Raw genomic sequence first — 18,621 nt, forward strand, 5'->3', positions numbered from 1 at the left:
GTAGAGTTTGAAAGCATGTCTTAGATGCTCAGCCTACCACCCACAGCTACATTTCTCTTTCCTTTTTTGTCTCCACCTTCTCTTCTCCAGATTCCACAGATAATCCCAAATATCATCTGACTGGGTTCACCTCAGCCCAGAACAGCTGTATATGTCTCCTAGGAGAGTTGTGGCCCCAGTTTTAACAGTGTCTATCTGGAAGCCAGGTGTGTAACTTCATGACAGCAGCTTCCCATGTTTGGAAAGGCTTTCCTCCCTCTGTCACTCCCATCAATAAAATAGGAAGGTCTTTGCTCCCTAGATAGGTGGGACCTGCAGGTACTACAAATTACTAAATAATGTATCTTCTTTTTCAAAAGAAATGTTGTTAAGAACAAAATTTATCCATCTATTTAACTGACCATTTGTCCACCTGCTTACCTGCCTGTCCATCTGTCCATATATACATTCATTTCAGTTGTCGGGAATCTAACAGGAAGGGCCTTGCTTTGCCCAGAAACAACTTGCATATCATACAGACATTCTTCAGGTGACAGCCATTGGTTATAGGTGTGAGCAGGATGATCTTGAGTGCAACTAAAAGTGTGATCTAAGACTGGGCCATCATGCCAAGCCAGTTCGGAAAATTCCGACACGCTGGACGAGCTGTGGGAGTTGGAGGAGTGACTCCGGCTTTGAGTGCTGCAAGGAGATAAGTGTTACTGTTCATAGCTGCACAGTCTTGCCATGGAGAATCTATTTTATTATTTTTTAAAACTTGGTTATATTTTACTCTCTCTGTCAATTGTACCTATTTGAATTGACATTCACGATTAGTTCAGTATGTGTGATATATATTTTAAAGATTCCAGATATCCTTGGGCTTTTACACATTTCCTAATCTGTATTAAATATTAGTCACTTAAAGACAAATTGGCTGTTTACTTTCCTGTCTTCTCCACTTAACTGGACCGGGGCTCGTCATTTTTACTCTAGTTGCCTGACACTGAGGAGAACAAAGAATACCCTGGAGCAAAGAATATGCTAAGAGAATAATAGTTACTTCAGTGATTTTTAAATTATCAATGTTTATATTCACTTAATTTGATTATTAGCTCCTTGGCTTTTTATTTTATGCTGTAGCAGTAGAGATTTGTGAAATACATGGCTTTCTTCTTGTAAATTGTTTTGAAGTTGTAGGCGTGCTACTGTTTGTGCATAGCATCTTGATTTGATCTCTGCCTGTGATTTCCAGAAGGTGATTGATTATATGATGGTTTGCATGCAACTTTAATTATTCAAGAGTCGTAAATTTGACATGAACCTTTTAAATTTAATCTTCTTAAGTAATATCTACGCCCAGTGTGGGGCTCAAACCCACAACCCTGAGATTGAAATTGTGTGCTCTACTGACCAAGCCAGCCAGGTCTATCACTCTTTGTTTTGTTTTTTGGTTTTTTGGGTTTTGGTTTTTTTTTTCTACAGCAAATCTCTTTTAAAGATAACTTATAAAAACAATAATGTTCATTATAGGCAGACAGAAAATCATAATTCTGTACCTTTTAGAAACAATTATAGTAGTTAACATTTTGGGCATTTGCAGTCATGTGCTGATAAATCAATACCTAACAACCAGCTCTTTGAGTGTAACTCCGTTGTGAATATTAGTTGATATTCTTGTTTATATTAATGAGTAGGATGAAAGTGAAACAACCAAAGCATATGTCGGGACTTCCACCCGTTTGGCTGATGACCCAAGAGGCTTCTTTGTGGATTCGGATCATAGTGTTCAAATATTGGGAGAATGTTTCCTCAGTGTTTTGTGATGTTCATAATGTAACCTCTACAAGCACAACATGCTTTTATGTCGAATCTGCATTATTAACATTTTCCCCCATCACTTTCTTAAATCGAAGCAATCAGTAAAATGATAAATTAAGCCCTGGTTGGCCAGGTTTTGTTTGTACACACACCACCTGTAGCCAGTTACACGCTAAGAACATGACAGCCCTGGTGGTAAATTGGAAAGGGTTGCTCAGTAGCACATTGTTGTAGAAGTATTTCCACCAAACAGACGTCATAGGCACACATAATCTCAGGAGCATAGATTATGGTAAAATAAGTGGGAAATAAGTTCTGAGTACTTACTACTTTTGTCTTTATGTGATTTGTTCATTGTAAGGTCATATAATTTCTGTAAGTTGATACAATTTTTTTTATTTTTTATTTTTTATTATTTTATTTTATTTCTTTGACTAGTTAATAAACTTTACTCAGAATGGAACAAAGAGTGTTTTAGTCGGTTTCCCTCTCCCTTTGCTTGCCACCCCTCCTGCTTGTGCTCTCTCTCTTCCCCCTGGAATTGAAAACTGGAACATGAAGCACAGGGCTTTTTCTCATAGACGGCCTCAGTATGTCAACTGTCTACATTCTCTTTAGTTCCTCACTCCTCCCACTTGAACAGCTGGCGCAAGACCTTCCAGGTTGGGGTCCTAAGAGTCTCCCAGATCTCGGTGGGACCTCCAAATGTTGTGCCTGAGTTTTCACGTCTGAGAAACCACCAAGGAGCCAAGCACCGATGCAATCACACGGGGATTTATTTGACAAGCTTAAGCTTGGGCCCAAGTATATTCGATGCACTGGAGTAGGGACTTGGACCTAAGTTGATACAATTTTTAATAATGGCTATGTCTAACAACTGGCCTGCAACATGTCTGAACATTTTTCTGTTCTCATAAGCTAGTTTGAAGTGGCTCTGGCCCACCACTGGGTGGATATGTTTCTCATTTTTCTTATATAAGTAAAAAAATATAGAAGTACGTATATAGGGCACCTGGGGGGCTCAGTTGGTTAAGTGACTACTTTTGGCTCAGGTCATGATTTTAGAGTCCTGGGATCGAGTCCTGCGCTCAGCGGGGAGTCTGCTTCTCCCTCTGACCCTCCCCCTTCTCATGCTCTCTCTCTCTTTAAAATAAAATAATAAAATCTTAAAAAAATACATATAATATGTATTTGTATGTGTGTATGTATATGTTTATGTATATGTGTGTTTGTATATACACATAAAAGTTTTTTTAAGTAAGATTTTTAAAATAAGGCATTTTTTAATTATGTGTTTTGTTTTTTGTTTTTTTTAAATGATGAGCTCAGGGACACCTGGGTGGCTCAGCTGGTTAAGTAACTGCCTTCGGCTCGGTTTATAATCTCAGGGTTCTGGGATAAAGGCCCGCATTGGGTCCCTGCTCAGTAGGGAGTCTGCCTCTCCTTCTTCAACACCTCTCCTTCTCCAGCCCCTCTCCTCAGTTCATGCTCTCTCTCTCTCAAAAAATCTAAAAAAATAAAAATAATAAAAACAATGAGCTCATACTAAGTATTTGGTTTGGGGATCTGCTTATCTACCTTACTGAAGTCAATTCTAATACCTTTTGGTCATGCTCTGTGTCTCTGCCACAGACTGCAAAGCCATGTCAGCCTTAAGGGGAACTTGGTCAGAGTAGTTGAATAAAATGTCTCTCCTCTCCAGTGTGAGTGCAGGAGGAGAGAATGAGTGGGGACAGGGGCAGCGTAAATCTCCTACATAGCAGGTTGTTTATTTCTAAGTGTGGTGCCAGTATGGGCTTCATCATTCCTCAGGCAGAGTCCTTATGGGAAGAGTGTTTGGAAACCTTCTTTTCCTCATCCTCCCGTGTGGTGCTCTGTCCTTGTTCAGCTGGACCCCAGACTTAGTTTTGTCCTACATCCTCTTCTGTTACTTTCTTGCTTCCCTTCTTTCTGCGTCCTTCTGATGCTTACAGGAGGCACATTGTACTCTCTCTGAGTCTTTTTTGAATCCTATAAATACAGAACTACCTGTTTGAGGGCAGATGGATTCAGTGCCTACAGTCTTAGTGAAGACATACCCTTAAAAGAAGGTATCCTCAAATACATAATAGGTATCCTATAATCAGCTTTTCTGCTCCCCAGCTTATACCTGTCTGTTGCTTTACCACTTTGGGTAATCTCATAGAACTGTTGATAGTCATGATTCTGAAAAACTTTAAAGTCCTTTAGGTACCATATATATTCTTGCTCTCCATTGCTAAAGTTTTCCAGTGGCTTTGCAAAAAATAGATATTTGCTGATATAATGGAGAGTTATTGAACATTTGAAGTAAAAGGTTCCATGCCTACTCAGTGTTGAAGTTTGTGTTCTGATTCTCAGAAAACAAATCCATGTGTTAGAATGAACTCAGCTGTTTCTGTATTCTGTCTTACATTCTTGGTCAAAGCCTTTGGCTTTAACAGAAAGTCTTTAAGAACTGCCTGTTTTTTGGGCACCTGGGTGGCTCAGAGGTTTGAGCCTCTGCCTTTGGCTCAGGTCATGGTCTCAGGGTCCTGGGATCAAGTCCTGCCTCGGCCTCTCTGCTCCGCGGGGAGCCTGCTTCCTCCTCTCTCTCTCTCTCTCTCTGCCTGCCTCTCTGCCTGCTTGTGATCTCTCTCTATCAAATAAATTCTTAAAAAAAAAAAATAACTGCCTGTTTTTGAAGGACTCAGTTAAATGAATTTTCAAAAAATTGTTTCTTTTTAAGGAAGACTATCTAGAGCCCCCAAACCCCTTTTTGCCTCAGCTCAGTAGATCTCTGTCATGTGTGTTCTTTGCTGCCAGCAAAGCAGGATGCCAGGTGCAAACTAGAACCCTAACTGCTAACCCCTAACTCCGAACACTGACCTGAACCCTAACGCTAATCCTAATCGTAATCTTGGCTCTAGCCCTAATACTAACCCTAAATCTGAGACAGGAAAAAGATGTGGTGTATACATGCAGTGGAATATCACTCAACCATAAAAAATGAAACCTTGCCATTTGCAATGAAATAGATGGAGCTAAAGAGTATTATGCTAAGTTCAGTAAGTCAGTCAGAGAAAGACAAATACCATATGATTTCATTCATAGGTGTAATTTAAGAAAGAAAACAAACTAGGAAGGAAAAAAACAGAGAAGCAAATCAAGAACAGACTCTTGGGGCACCTGGGTAGCTCAGTGGGTTAAACCTCTGCCTTTGGCTTGGGTCATGATCTTGGGGTCCTGGGATCAAGCCCCGCATCAGACTCTCTGCACAGTGGGGAGCCTGCCTCCCCCTCCCCCTCTGCCTGCCTCTCTGCCTATTTGTGATGTCTCTCTCTCTGTCAAATAAATTAAAAAAAAAAAAGAAGAAGAAGAACAGACTCATAACTACAGAGAACGCATTGATAGTTACCAGAGGGGATGTGAGTGGAGGATGGGTGAAACAGATGATGGAGGTTAAGGAGGGCACTTGTGATGAGCACTAGGTGATTCATGAAAGTGTGAATCACAGTATTGTATACCTGAAACTAATATTATACTGTGGGTTAACTGGCATTTGAATAAAAACGTTGAAAAATAATTTGCTTTTATTAGTAAAATAAAGACCTTCTTTAAGGCTCTTAATACATGAAATTACATAGATTAGATTTTGCTGTTGTGTATATGTTCATTGCTTCATTGTTGTTTTCTCCACCATTGATTCAAGTCCACGCTGCTTTAGCTATTACTTAGATTTGTGAAAAGATAGAAATGTGATGCATTTTATAAAAGGCAAAAGGAAGAGTTAGCGAACATAATACTTTTGATCAAGAGATTACAAAGGTGAGAAATGGGTGACCTACGCACTCTCCTTAGAAGATACTTTAAAAAATTACTAGTGTAGAAAAATCTTGTAGCATCCTATAACCTCAATTTATTATTTTTGTTAATAACATTTAATCCCATCTTTTTAAAACTATCTGCCTTGTTGTTTTTTGTTTCTAAGATTTTATTTATTTATTTGACAGACAGAGATCACAAGTAGGCAGAGAGGGAGGCAGAGAGAGGGGAGGAAGCAGGCTCCCTGCTGAGCAGAGAGCCTGGTGGCGGGACTCGATCCCAGGACCCTGAGATCATGACCTGAGCTGAAGGCAGCGGCTTAACCCACTGAGCCACCCAGGTGCCTCCGTTTTTAGATTTTAGAGTCAAGGTTTCCAACTGGCCTAATTTCTTTCTAACTTGTTGGAAGCATCACTTAATATTTTAATCATTTTCAGATGCTTAAAATATGTATTTGTTTTTGCAGTGAGAAACAGCAAGGTATCATCTCTTGAGGCAGTGTTATTTTAATTCCATAAAGAATGGAGAAACAGAAAATCATGTTTCTCACCTTTTTTATTTCTCTGCTGCCTTCTACCAAACCCTCTTGATTTTTTGTACATTTTTATTAATAGTAAGGTTTTATTTTTTATTATACTGGGACATGGACCCTGCTCATAGATGCTGAGTTTTAATGGAGACAAATTTGGTCTCATTGGGAATGCTAAGGTTAAGACATGTTTCCAAATATTCATATACACGCACACACCCCTTTGTTTTTAACATATTTTGTTGCCGACTCAGCTCCAAGTATCAGCTGCTTCTGGAACTTTTGAGTTTTAGTGCTGATTTTGGTTGCCACATCAAAGAAATACCAGGCACCTGTGCTATGCAGTTATGTCTTGTAGGTTTCAGTACTGAATGATTCAAAATGGGTCAGGAAGTTGTCAAAACAAAACCCAAAAGTATTGGTCTATATTAATTGTATCTCTGCTAAATAATTAATCTCCCCACTTTTACTTCGATGGACTTACCAGGAGTCTAATTCCACTTTTCATCTTTCCGTCCTTCCTACCCTTTCCTCTATCCTTTATATGACCTAAAATTAAAATAATTTATTAATCAGATATTGTCCTTTTCTTACCCATATATATGTTCCTTTGATTTTCAATGTCCCTGAAAGAATAGTTAATCTCAGGTTATTTTTAAAGTATTAGATTTGTTCCGGGTGCCTGGGTGGCTCAGTGGGTTAAGCCACTGCCTTCAGCTCAGGTCATGATCTCAGGGTCCTGGGATCGAGTTCCGCATTGGGCTCGCTGCTCAGCAGGGAGCCTGCTTCCTCCTCTCTCTCTGCCTGCCTCTCTGTCTACTTGTGATCTCCCTCTATCAAATAAATAAATAAAATCTTTAAAAAAAAAAAAAGAAAGAAATGTAAGAATTGAGAGAGCTCTTCTCCCTAACTCTCACATCGAGAGGGTTACATCTGAGTTCACAGCAGCAAGTGTGGGAGACAGTATCGGTAGGACTTTCTACATTCCAGTATCTTCTGTCGTTTTGCATCATAGAACCAAGGGAAGACAAAAGTAGATTATGTGTTTTGATGCTAACCATTGTATTGGAATATTTATATATGTATATGTTTAGTAAAAAACAAACAGCATAAAGCAGGTGTTTCCAGGTAGGTGATAAACTAGTAGGTTTCGAGAAACCTTTTCCTTTCTTTTCTCCTCGAGTATTCTTTCATCTTTGAACAGAGGGCTTTTTGACTTGATGTTTGTTTCTTATTCTATAGGTGTTAGGATTCCATATATGGACTGTGATGGACGGAACATCTTCTTTTAAATTTTCCTTCTCTAGTATGACCAAGTAACTCTTTGGATTTCTGCCAAACTTTTCCATGTTCTAATTTCTCTTGCCAAGTAGGATCCCATGCCAGTCTCTTGTGAGTCCTAGGACTTTATACCAGGTTTTCCTTGAATGTCCATAAGGAAGTCTCCAAAGGGGTGTGTCAGCCTTTTTAGGTAGAAGCTCTGATACATGTAGTTTTGGAAACCAGAATGATGGGTTTGAGAGAAAAGTGTGAGTTTTCTATTCTTTTTTTTTTTTTAGAACTTCTCTTTACATTCTTTTAAAAGTCATTGTTAAGTAGGATATAATTGGATGAGTCAGTTGTTTTTAGAAGACTTGTTCCTTATGTACGATCTAAAATACTATATGGCATAGACTCTGAACATGCCGAAAGGACTTTAAAAATTACTATAATTTTAAAAATTTGTCATAATTATTATTTTTTTTAATTTAAGGTTTAACATCATTCCAATATGTGCATTACCTGAGAAGGACTTTATAGTCTAGTGAGGAACTAACATACCAGAATACTTCTAATACAAGGTAGAAAGTATATGAATGCCCCAATTTTAAGAAAAAAAACACAAGCAGATCATAAGCCCTTCTGTTGTCTGTAGGCTTCTGACTAGACTCTGAGCATCTCATGGGCAGGGTCTATGTCCTAGTTGATCTTGTTTCTTTGGTACTTAGCATAATACCTGGAATAGCATAAGCATTAAATTTCCTGAAAATTAATATTTACTCTGAACAGTTAAGTGAATGTTTGTCTTTTGGTCAAAAATACAGAAACAACCAGCTAATAAAACAAAATTTGAAAAACCAGTCTCTGGATGTCATTGGCTTGTTTCAAACTGCAACTGCCTTATATTTGTCTAGTATTTTCTTATTCTCCCTACTTTTTCCTGGCACACAGTGGATACCCCTTTAGAACTATGCTATCCTGGGATGCTTGGGTGGCTCAGTCAGTTAAGCATCTGCCTTTGGCTCAGGTCATGATCCCCTGGTTCTGGGATCGAGTCCTGCAGTGGGCTCCTTGCTCAGCGGGGAGCCTGCCACCCTCCCCACTCCCCTGACTTGTACGCGTGCTCTCTCTTGTTCTCTTACAAATAAATAAAATCTTTAAAAAAAAAGCTATGCTATCCCTTTTTTGCCTTTTACCAACAAATAACTTCTAATCATAAAATTTAATCCTACTATGTTGCTGTATATCCAAAAAAGAAAGGATTAGATTTTAGCCCTTTTTGTCTACCTAGGTTTTCTGTTAAACTCTTTCTACAAATCACTTTAGGAAGGCTGTGGAGGAAATATATAACCCTAGAAAAAATACATTTTGATTATTAATTCCTTAATTTATTCAGTATATTTTATTGAACACAGTCACACTTCATATCATTAGTTTTCAACCTTTTTTGTGTTCACATTTGATGAGGTTAAAGATTCTGCTGTCCCATGTTACAGTAAATACCACCTTCCTTAGGTGCTGAGTAAATATTATGCCCTATATCTCCTCTCAAATTAGTTTTATTTGTTCTACATCATAAAACCCACTCAGATAAGTTTTTTCTGATTAATATCACTCTGTGTTATTGTATATTATACATGGTTTGAAATTTAGCACACCAGTGAAGATTTTGTGCTGCTTATTAGTTGGGAATTACCACGGTTTAAATATAATAAAGAGACAGGTTCTAAAGATAGAGTACAATGTAAATGTGTGATTAGGCAGACTGACCCCTGAAATTTCCATTAACTGACACTTGAAGTACAATGTTTATTGCCAAACCCGGTGCCATGTTGGAGTCTCAGGTACCATGTCCTAAGGCAAACCTTGTCAGTTTTCTGCCTCTTGAGTACCAGATGCTCAAGGTGACTTTTTGTATGAAAAATACCTCTTGTTAAATATTAGAGCCCAATACCCTTAGCAAAGTGAGCATACAGCAAGATGTAACTGGGAATAAAGACGGGCAGAACAAAATCAGCAGCAAAATTATTTGTGGGGGATTTGCTTTTGAAGTAAATTGTAGGTGGGATTGCTTGTACTATTCAAATTATGTTTATTTCTCTCTGTGAGTAGTATTGAGTTCACAGGAGTTCGGCGAGCACACGATAATTGTTCCACTGACTTGCACTATAAAAATGAGTAAAAGGCAGTCTCTTTCCTTGAGAAGTTGGCAGTCTAATTAGGAAGTCAAGACATTTATGTGTTGGGGAAAAAAAACAGAAAACAAAGAATTGGGAAGAACAGGGCAACATACTCTAATTTTAAATGTAGTGTAGTTATTAATAGTAGAGCTGAAAGTTTCTTCCAGGATCTTTGAACACTTACAGGATTTTTTTTGGTTTAATAGAGCTAAAGGAATATGAAACTCTTTAGAGCTACTCTTCACCGTGTCCATTTTGTGAAAAACATCATGGAAAGGGTGCTGGAAAGGAATAGAGATCTGTGTTCTTAGGAATTATACAGTGCTCACAAAAGCCTGTCAGTCTGTTTTGTTTTCTTGGCTTTGTTATTGCATCAACTTGGTAGGAGATTAGATATATGAGAAGTATGCATTGTGAACCTCAGAAGGGTTGCAAGTAGTGAATAATAATTGCAACTGAAATGCAAATGATCAGTTATTCGAATTTATAAGGTAGTGTTATGGTAACTGTAGGGTAACTCAACTGGTATCCTCAGGATAGTCCCCAAAATTTCAGCCTCATAATTATGGACTAGACAAAATTATGTATTGGAAAAAAAGGTAAGAAATATAAGTAACATTTTTTAAGGTTCTAATATGTGCCAAGCACTGTGCTCTATATTTTACGTAGTTTTTTTTCATTCAATCTTAATAACAAGTCATAAGATAGACAGTAGTATCCTCATTACAAAGAAAATAATTCTACCAAGTAAGTAAATTGAAATATGAAAGCAGGTATCTGGCTGGCTTCAAATTCTGTATTCTTTCCACTACAGTCATGATGCCCCAATAGACACATCATGCATCCTATTTGCTTTTTCTCTACCTGTCCTCCTCCATATTCTTTATGCTCACTGATATGACTGTTAATTTACAGCGTAGCCTGGATGGCTCAGTTGGTTAAGCATCTGACTCTTGAATTTGGCTCAGATCATAATCTCAGGGTCCTGGGATTGATCTCCACATTGGGCTCCCTGCTCAGTGGGCAGTCTGTTGGTCTCCCTCTTCCTCTGCTAGCCCCTTCTGTCTCTCTCTCTCTCTCAAATAAATAAATACATCTTTTAAAAAAAAATTCTATTTGTCAGAGAAAGAGAGCACAAGCAGGGGATGCAGCAGCCTCCCTGGTGCCAAAGGCAGACACTTAACCAACTGAGCCACCGAGGTTTCCCTTATAAATTTTCCACCAAAAAAAAACCCCAAAACTCATTTTACAAATTTATAATGGGTAGATATATTAATGAAAGCTCATTTAAATATGCACTGGCTTTATTTATTCTGAAACTGTGTAAATAAAGTTTGTACATATGATTTGCTTGCTTTGAAAAAGATTAAGTAGAAAAACTTCCTGTGTAACTTCATGTTGTATTATAGATCTTAATTACTATAATTGAGCTGTCAATGGTGATAAAAAAGTGAAATCAGAACTCCTATAACTCTTTCCCTAAAGCTTTCAGAGTATTAATAGAAGTATTTTGCAGTTTTGTTACAGTTTTTAACTTTAGCAAAAGCCATTTTGGTGGGATCTCAATTATTTTTCTTTACTCATCTTTATTCTCTAATTTTTTTATTTTATTTTATTTATTTATTGGACAGAGAGAGAGAGTCCATGAGAGAGAGAACACAAGCAGGGGGAGTGGAAGAGAAGCAGGTTTCCCGCTGAGCAGAGAGCAGGGAGCCTGATGTGGGGCTATATCCCAGGATCCTGGGATCATGACCTGAGCCGAAGGCAGACACCTAGCCACTGAGCCACTCAGGCACCCTTTTATTCTCTAATTCTTTTATTTATTTATTTTAATTTTTTATTAACATATAATGTATTATTAGCCCCGGGGTACAGGTATGTGAATTGCCAGGTTTACACACTTCACAGCACTCACCATAGCACATACCTTCCCCCTTGTCCATAACCCCACCTCCCTATTCTCTAAGTCTTAAGAAGAAATTACTCCCTTGCTATATACCCAAACTTCAAACTATGGAGGTTCATCAGAGTTTTAGAACTAACAGGTAATCTGTGTTCATTAATTTCAAGTAATACACTGTTCTTTGCTACTCCCTACAGCTTATCAGATATGACTCTACATATTATGATGATGATAGTAATTTAAGTATTATTAAAATGGCATTATAGCTCTATATTTGTTTCAGTAGCACACTATTATTTACTAACTCATACTTTCTTCTCCCATTACATAATATTACCTTACTTTAGCAGGTAACATAGGATGATAAAAGATTGAGTGAAACACAGTATTTGTCATGATATAGCATTATTGCTTTCTGTTTTGAGAAGCAAATCAGGGCTGACCTAAGGCTTTGTTTATAAAAGTACATATAAGGTATTTTAGGGTTTTCGTTTTTTTGAAATTGGAGCAACTTCAGAACTTTTGCTTATTGTAGTCCTGAAATAACTATCATGTTGTTTTTTTTTTAAGTGCAGTCCGTCCTTGATTTATAAACACCTGACCTAGGGATATTTTTCATAGAATGAAAAAATGTCCATCAGAAAAAGATTCATTTTTTCATCTGATATAACCAGAGTACCACTTTTCTAAAACTTGGTGCTAGAAATTTCTTTTACTTTTTTCCTCTCTCCTCATTGCCTTTGTCCTGTTCTTTCATATCCAGCCCCCAATTTTATCCCACTACTGCCACCATCAACTGGCAACCAGAAATGACAAAGTCACCTGCTTTTGCATCCATATAAACCCTATTGCTCTGTTTTGCCACTAACTTAGTGGTTCTCTAGTGCGGGTGATTCTCCCCTCCCCTGCCTACCCAGAGGACATTTGGCAGTGTCTGGAGACATTGTGGGTTGTCACAGCTGGCAGGGGGTGGGAGGAAATACACTCTTGGTATCCAGTAGATCGGGGACGCTGCCAGTCATCCTGTAATAAATAGGACAACCTCTCGTCCTTTACTAATGTCAGTCATGCCAAGGAGGAGAACTTGTATTAGCTCTATTCCAGCATCAGCTGTTTTCTCCAACTCCTTGTATAACATTTTTTTTTGGTATAACATTTTTTAAATCTTTTATTTATTGATTTTTTTTTTAAGATTTTTATTTATTTGTTAGAGAGAGAGAGAGAGATACAGAGCGCAAGCACAGGCAGACAGAGTGGCAGGCTAGAGGCAGAGGGAGAAGCAGGCTCCCTGCCGAGCAAGGAGCCCAATGTGGGACTCGATCCCAGGACACTGGGATCATGACCTGAGCCGAAGGCAGCCGCTTAACCAACTGAGCCACCCAGGCGTCCCTTATTTATTGATCTTATCAACATGACTGCATTCTTCTTGAGGGTGGTGGTTGTATATTCATATGGGTTTCCCCAGTCTGGGGTATGACACCAGGTACATAGTAAGTGCTCCATGGTTGAATAGTTGAATGCATAAATAAGACACCCCAGACTTCTCCATTGCCTTCCTGGCACTTTCAGAAACCTCCTCTTGCACACCTCTATCTTCCCCACCTCCACTCATTATTTATCTCATCAAATATTAGTGTGTCAGTCCTATCAACAGTATATTTAGTTTCTAAAAATGTGCATGTCCCACAGTGCCCATCTTTCCTGGACATTCCCAGCTAAGACATGAAACTGAGATCATGCTAAGGGAGAACTTCCATGAGGGATTCTTTTAAGACTATGGATGGAGGGACACCTGGGTTGCCTCAGTTGGTTAAGCATCTGCCTTCAGCTCAGGTCATGATCTCAGGGTCCTGGAATCAAGCCCCGCATTGGGCTTCCTGCTCAGTGGGGAATCTGCTGTTTCCTCTACCCTCTGCCTCCTCCCCATTGTTCATGCTCTGTTTCTGTCTCTCAAATAAATAAATAAAATCTTAAAAAAAAAAAAATACAGAGTGGAACCTTCACCTACAGCCTCTGCTTTGTATACAGATGGAGAAAGGGGGGTCTTCATTTGCCTCCTTTTTTATTTTCTCTACCACAGAACCTGTTAACTTAGAAAGGAGAACATTAGGGGCGCCTGGGTGGTTCAGTGGGTTAAGCCGCTGCCTTCGGCTCAGGTCATGATCTCAGGGTCCTGGGATCGAGTCCCACATTGGGCTCTCTGCTCAGCAGGGAGCCTGCTTCCTCCTCTCTCTCTGCCTGCTTCTCTGCCTACTTATGATCTCTGTCTGTCAAATAAATAAATAAAATCTTTAAAAAAAAAAAAAAGAAAGGAGAACATTAAACTTTAGAGTTTGGAAAACGCTGTTTTAGATATGATACTGATTGGTTGGTTGGCTGGCTGGTTGGTTGGTTGGCTGGTTGGTTTATAGAGCTAGCCTAAACATGATGCTATAAATCTTGAGAATTGTAGAACCTGGGATGACCTCAGACAGAATTCTGTTTTGTGCCAAGGTTCTACCACCCTTCTGTGCCCCCACCCAGCTTTCTATTGAAGTATAACATATATTTACAAAGTACGCAGCTCAGTGAATTAACCACATGTACTTGGCGCCCAGAAGACCCCACGTATATGTTTCCTAGGGCGCCCTATCAATGTGCCACAAACTAGGTGACTAAGAACAACAGAAATGTAATTCCTCACAGCTCTGGAGGCTGCAAGTTTGAAAGGAAGATGTCCTCAGGGCCACACTCCCTCCGAAATCTGTAGGGGAATCCTTCGTTGGCTCTTGCTTGCTTGTGGACAGTCTTGGGCATTACTCAGCTTACAGCCTTGTCACTCCAGTCTCTGCCTCATTGTCACCTGGTGCCTTTCCTCTGTGTGTCTCTCATGGTTTTCTTCTAAGGACAGCAGTCTTACTGGATTAGGGCACCACCCTATTCCAATATGACATCATCTTAACTAATTATGTCTGTAATGACCCTGTTTCCAAAAAAAGTCACATTCTGAGGTATTGGGAGAGGAATATTTCGACCCAGACACCCTTATATTCTACCCCAGTCACTTCACCTTCCTCCTTCACAAAGGTAACAGTGGTTTTTTGGTTAACATGGTAATATTATAGTAATACTTACAATATTATTATTTAAATAATAACATCCCACCAACCAGTGGTAATGAGCAAGGATGTAATATTCAGTTACATTCAGTAACATTCCATATGTTCTGCCTGGACATATGCATGAAATTGTGGCTTTTTTGGCCCTGCCTGTTAATTACTGAGTTTGAGTCTATTAATTACTAAACTTGAATCAGCAGATACAATATTAACATGCTGAGTCTCTCCAGTTTTGCACTCAAACCTCAACCTCAGCCAACCTATTTGCGTTTTATTACTGTTATTCTTCTGAGTGACCTTATGCTAATTTTTTCAAGTAGTTGTTTACAGAAAACCTTCAAGTACTCCTTTTTAAAAATATTTTTAACTTTAGATTTTATTTATTTAATTGAGAGAAGACAGAGCTTGAGCAGGGAGGAAGAGCAGAGGGAGAGGGAGGGAGAAGTAGGCTCATAGCTGAGCAGGGAGCCTGATGCAGAGCTGGATCCCAGGACCCTGGGATCATTACCTGAGCTGAAGGCAGACACTTAACTGACTGAGACACCCAGGTGCCCCAAGATCTTTCAAAAATGAGCATTTCTGGGGTGCACCTGGGTAGTGTAGTTGGTTAAGCATTAAACTCTTGGTTTTGGCTCGGGTCATGATCTCAGGGTCCTGTGCTCAACCTCTGCATCAGGCTCTGTAATCAGCATGGAGTGTGCTTGATACTCTCTTTCTCCCTCTCTCACCCCTTCCCACACATACTATCTCTCCCTCTCTCTCTAAAATAAATAAAATGAAAACAATAATAACATTGCTGGCTCAGTCAGAAGAGCATGCAACTCTTGATCTCAGAGTTGTGAGTTTGCACCCCATGTTGAGTAGTAGAGATTACTAAAAAAATAAACTTAAAATAAAAATGAGCATTGCTTATCCAACCAACACGGATGGATCTAGAGGGTATTATGCTAAGTGAAATAAGTCAGTCAGAGAATGATAAATACTGGATGATTTCACTCATATGTGGAATTTAAGACTTAACAAATAAGAGAAAAACAAAAAAAAAGGATTCTTAAATACAGAGAACAACCTGTGGCAGCCAGAAGGGAGGCTGGTGAGAGGATGGTTGAAGTAGGTGAAGGGGTGAAAAGTGCACTTGCTGTGATGGGCACTGAGTAATGTATGGAATTGTGGTATCAGTGTGTTGTACACCTGATACTACAACTTAATTATATGTGGATGTTTTTCTTTAAATCTAAGATAACAAAATCAGTATTGCTGAAAACACATGTTTTTATATTACGGTCCTAGTTTCATGACCTTGTAATTACCTCCTGTAATGTTTTTGTTTGGTCAGGCAGAACAGTATATTCTTAAAGTGTCTGCCATAAAATGAACTGATCTGTTACTGCATCTTCTCCAAGTTTTATCATATTTACCTAAGAAACAGCAAGAGGATTTATACAGATTACCAAAAGCACGAGTTTAATAAGATCAAAAATAAGTATAAATTTTAAGAGCATTCAGGGGAAAAAGTGAAGAATTTTATAAACAAGGCAGTTTTTTCCCCTAAAAAAATTATATCATTAATGTTTTAGGTTTGTGTATTTTTTCTAAATGATTCCAAAAGCAGTTAGGCCAGCTTGTTTGAATAAAATTTAAAACAAACAGCCTGGGGCGCCTGGGTGGCTCAGCCGTTAGATAGCTAGTAGCTAGCTGCCTTCAGCTTGGGTCATGATCCCAGGGTCCTGGGATGGAGCCACTTGTCGGACTCCCTGCTCAGCGGGAAGCCTGCTTCTCCCTCTCCCACTCCTCCTGCTTGTGTTCCCTCTCTTGCTGTGTCTCTCTCTGTCAAATAAATAAATAAAATTTTCCAAAAAAAAAAAAAAAAAAGCCCTACCAACTAGTGATTATAAACCTTTGCAGTTAACAACTTGATGGTGAGTGAATGGAGGCTCAGAAGGATTTGTGCTTGTTAACCCAAGGTCACACAGTCAGGGACACCCAGGACCAACCAGCCGTTGAACAAAACTCAAAGCAACCAGAAGACTTTCATTTTTAGGTGGTGATGTTGTAAGTTCTAATCTTAGGAAGAAATGCTGTGCGTTCTTAGGTCAAATTAACTATAAAAATGGTCTATTTTGATCTGTTGTGAAAAGACAGGAATTCCCGTGTCAAACACCAGAGACATATAGGGGGTCAGAACTCTTCTGATTACTGTGTAATTGCTGCCTGGCTTCAAGTGCTGTCCAAAGCATCACTGGAAGATGCAGTGTGTAGGTAGCTGTGAAAGCAATTTTAAGGCAGATTTTTATTTGCACTGCACATATACTTCACCAGCCTTCTCATTTCCCATAAAACATTTTATATCCAAGGCAATTTAAAAACTTTTTTTAAAATTTATGTTTTGTAAGGAGGATAAGCCAGTAACTAATACATCAAACTTGCTGCTTGGCGCCATATTGAGTCCCAGAAATGACCTGGCATTATGAAAGATTCTTCTTCAAAAGGATTAATGAATACAATAATGTTTTCTTTCTTTCTTTTTCTAGCCAAGGACCTTTGTCATCCATTAGAGCGGTAATCAAGAGATGTAAGTTTGTTTTTTCCTGCTCTGTATTTTCCTCTGTGGTATTTTAAATGATGGTTTAGGCTTCCAGCAAGTGATTGTATTTGATGAATCTTATAAAGAACCCAACAAAAGTAGCTTCCCTCTTCTCCTAAGGAATAATAAACCATTTCAGGCATTAGTTTTTCAACTTTTCTTTTCAACTTTCATTTATTGATAAGCCCATTCCTCAGAATAATATTTTCCACTCACAGAACTAAACTATTTTTAAAAATACGGATTTTATGGTCAATTTTTATGATCTAAAATAAATGTACCATTTTCTATAGGTAGAAACATCTGATGGGTCCCTGTCCTTTTTGATTCATTTGTTTCTGTAGTGTTTTTATTTAACTGTATAAATGCCTGTGGAGATCGGCTCATTTTCACATACAAGTACCAGAATAGAATTCTCTCCAAAATGGTGCATTCATACTTTTCAGTCTTACCTCTTAGTTAAAGCTTTAGCAAACCTCTTGGTTAAAACTTGGTTTTGGTGCAGAATTTTTACATTGTTTTTAACAGAAGAGTCTGCAAAGTTCCCTATAGTTTTAGGGAAACTAAACAGAACATGGATTACCTGTTTTAAATATAAGGAGGGGATTTTTTTTTTTTTTTTCTTTTTTAAACCAGCAGAATAGATTTCGTTCAGGAGTAGCAGAGAATTGTAATCTGGGACAAGCAAGCTACAGCAAAACCATAGGCAAGTGTGCAGAACAAAAAGAGAAAAACATAAAAACATTCTTTTAGAAAGTGAAGGGGGGAATTGGGAAGACTATTACAAACAAAAAGCCCATTGGAGTAAACTGGGGAGGTCAAAATACAGTGGCTTCTCACTGGCTGAGTTGTGACAGTCTCTCATTGGCTGAGGTTTTGCTACGGGAGAAGGAAAGCCCTTCTTCCTGAAGGCGGAGTATCACAGTATCTGCTGAGCTCCACCTCTCCCTGTTGGATCTGCAATTGGCGACAAGTGGTAGAGCATGAGAGCTCCCCCTGCCAGCCTCTCACCTCCTTCAGAATGAGGTTTCTGATAAGGTGGGGATTTTAGATGTTCTTTGCAGTATTTGAGCTGAGATCACCACCCCGAGGAGAATGTATCCTATTTTTGAAAACATAATTTTGTAGTACTGAGTATAAATTTAGGATATCCATGGATTGTGAAGAGCATGCATTTGAACCATTGCAGTGAAAATTTCACAAGGTGGCCATACAGAAGGATATTCTGCATTTCCCACGTTTTATATTTGTTGGTAGTGAATTATAAAGATATGGGAATGCCACAGTATATGTTGAAGGGAATTCGGATATGAAAATGGAAAATTCATGCCTTAGAGCCCTTTGAGGGCAGGGTGGTGTATGGAGATGATTGGGAGGGGGCACAGAAAATTTAAAAAAAAATCAGGGTCTGGGATTTAGGCAAGAGTTTTTTGCTAGAGATATAA

At 38.7% G+C, this 18,621-nt stretch overlaps 1 protein-coding gene across 8 annotated transcripts in view; it reads left to right on the forward strand.

Annotated features, from left to right (window-relative positions):
• Positions 1-18,621, forward strand: part of SH3D19 (SH3 domain containing 19) — a 179,792-nt gene that overhangs the window by 108,325 nt on the left and 52,846 nt on the right. For all 8 annotated transcript variants that reach the window (XM_059175508.1, XM_059175516.1, XM_059175536.1 and 5 more), the window contains exon 3: positions 17,124-17,164. In XM_059175508.1, coding sequence (XP_059031491.1) covers positions 17,124-17,164 — 41 coding nt within the window. The remainder of the gene's footprint in view (positions 1-17,123; positions 17,165-18,621) is intronic.

This window comes from Mustela lutreola, chromosome 1, assembly GCF_030435805.1.
Source record: "Mustela lutreola isolate mMusLut2 chromosome 1, mMusLut2.pri, whole genome shotgun sequence".
In the NCBI taxonomy this organism is placed as follows: domain Eukaryota; kingdom Metazoa; phylum Chordata; class Mammalia; order Carnivora; family Mustelidae; genus Mustela; species Mustela lutreola.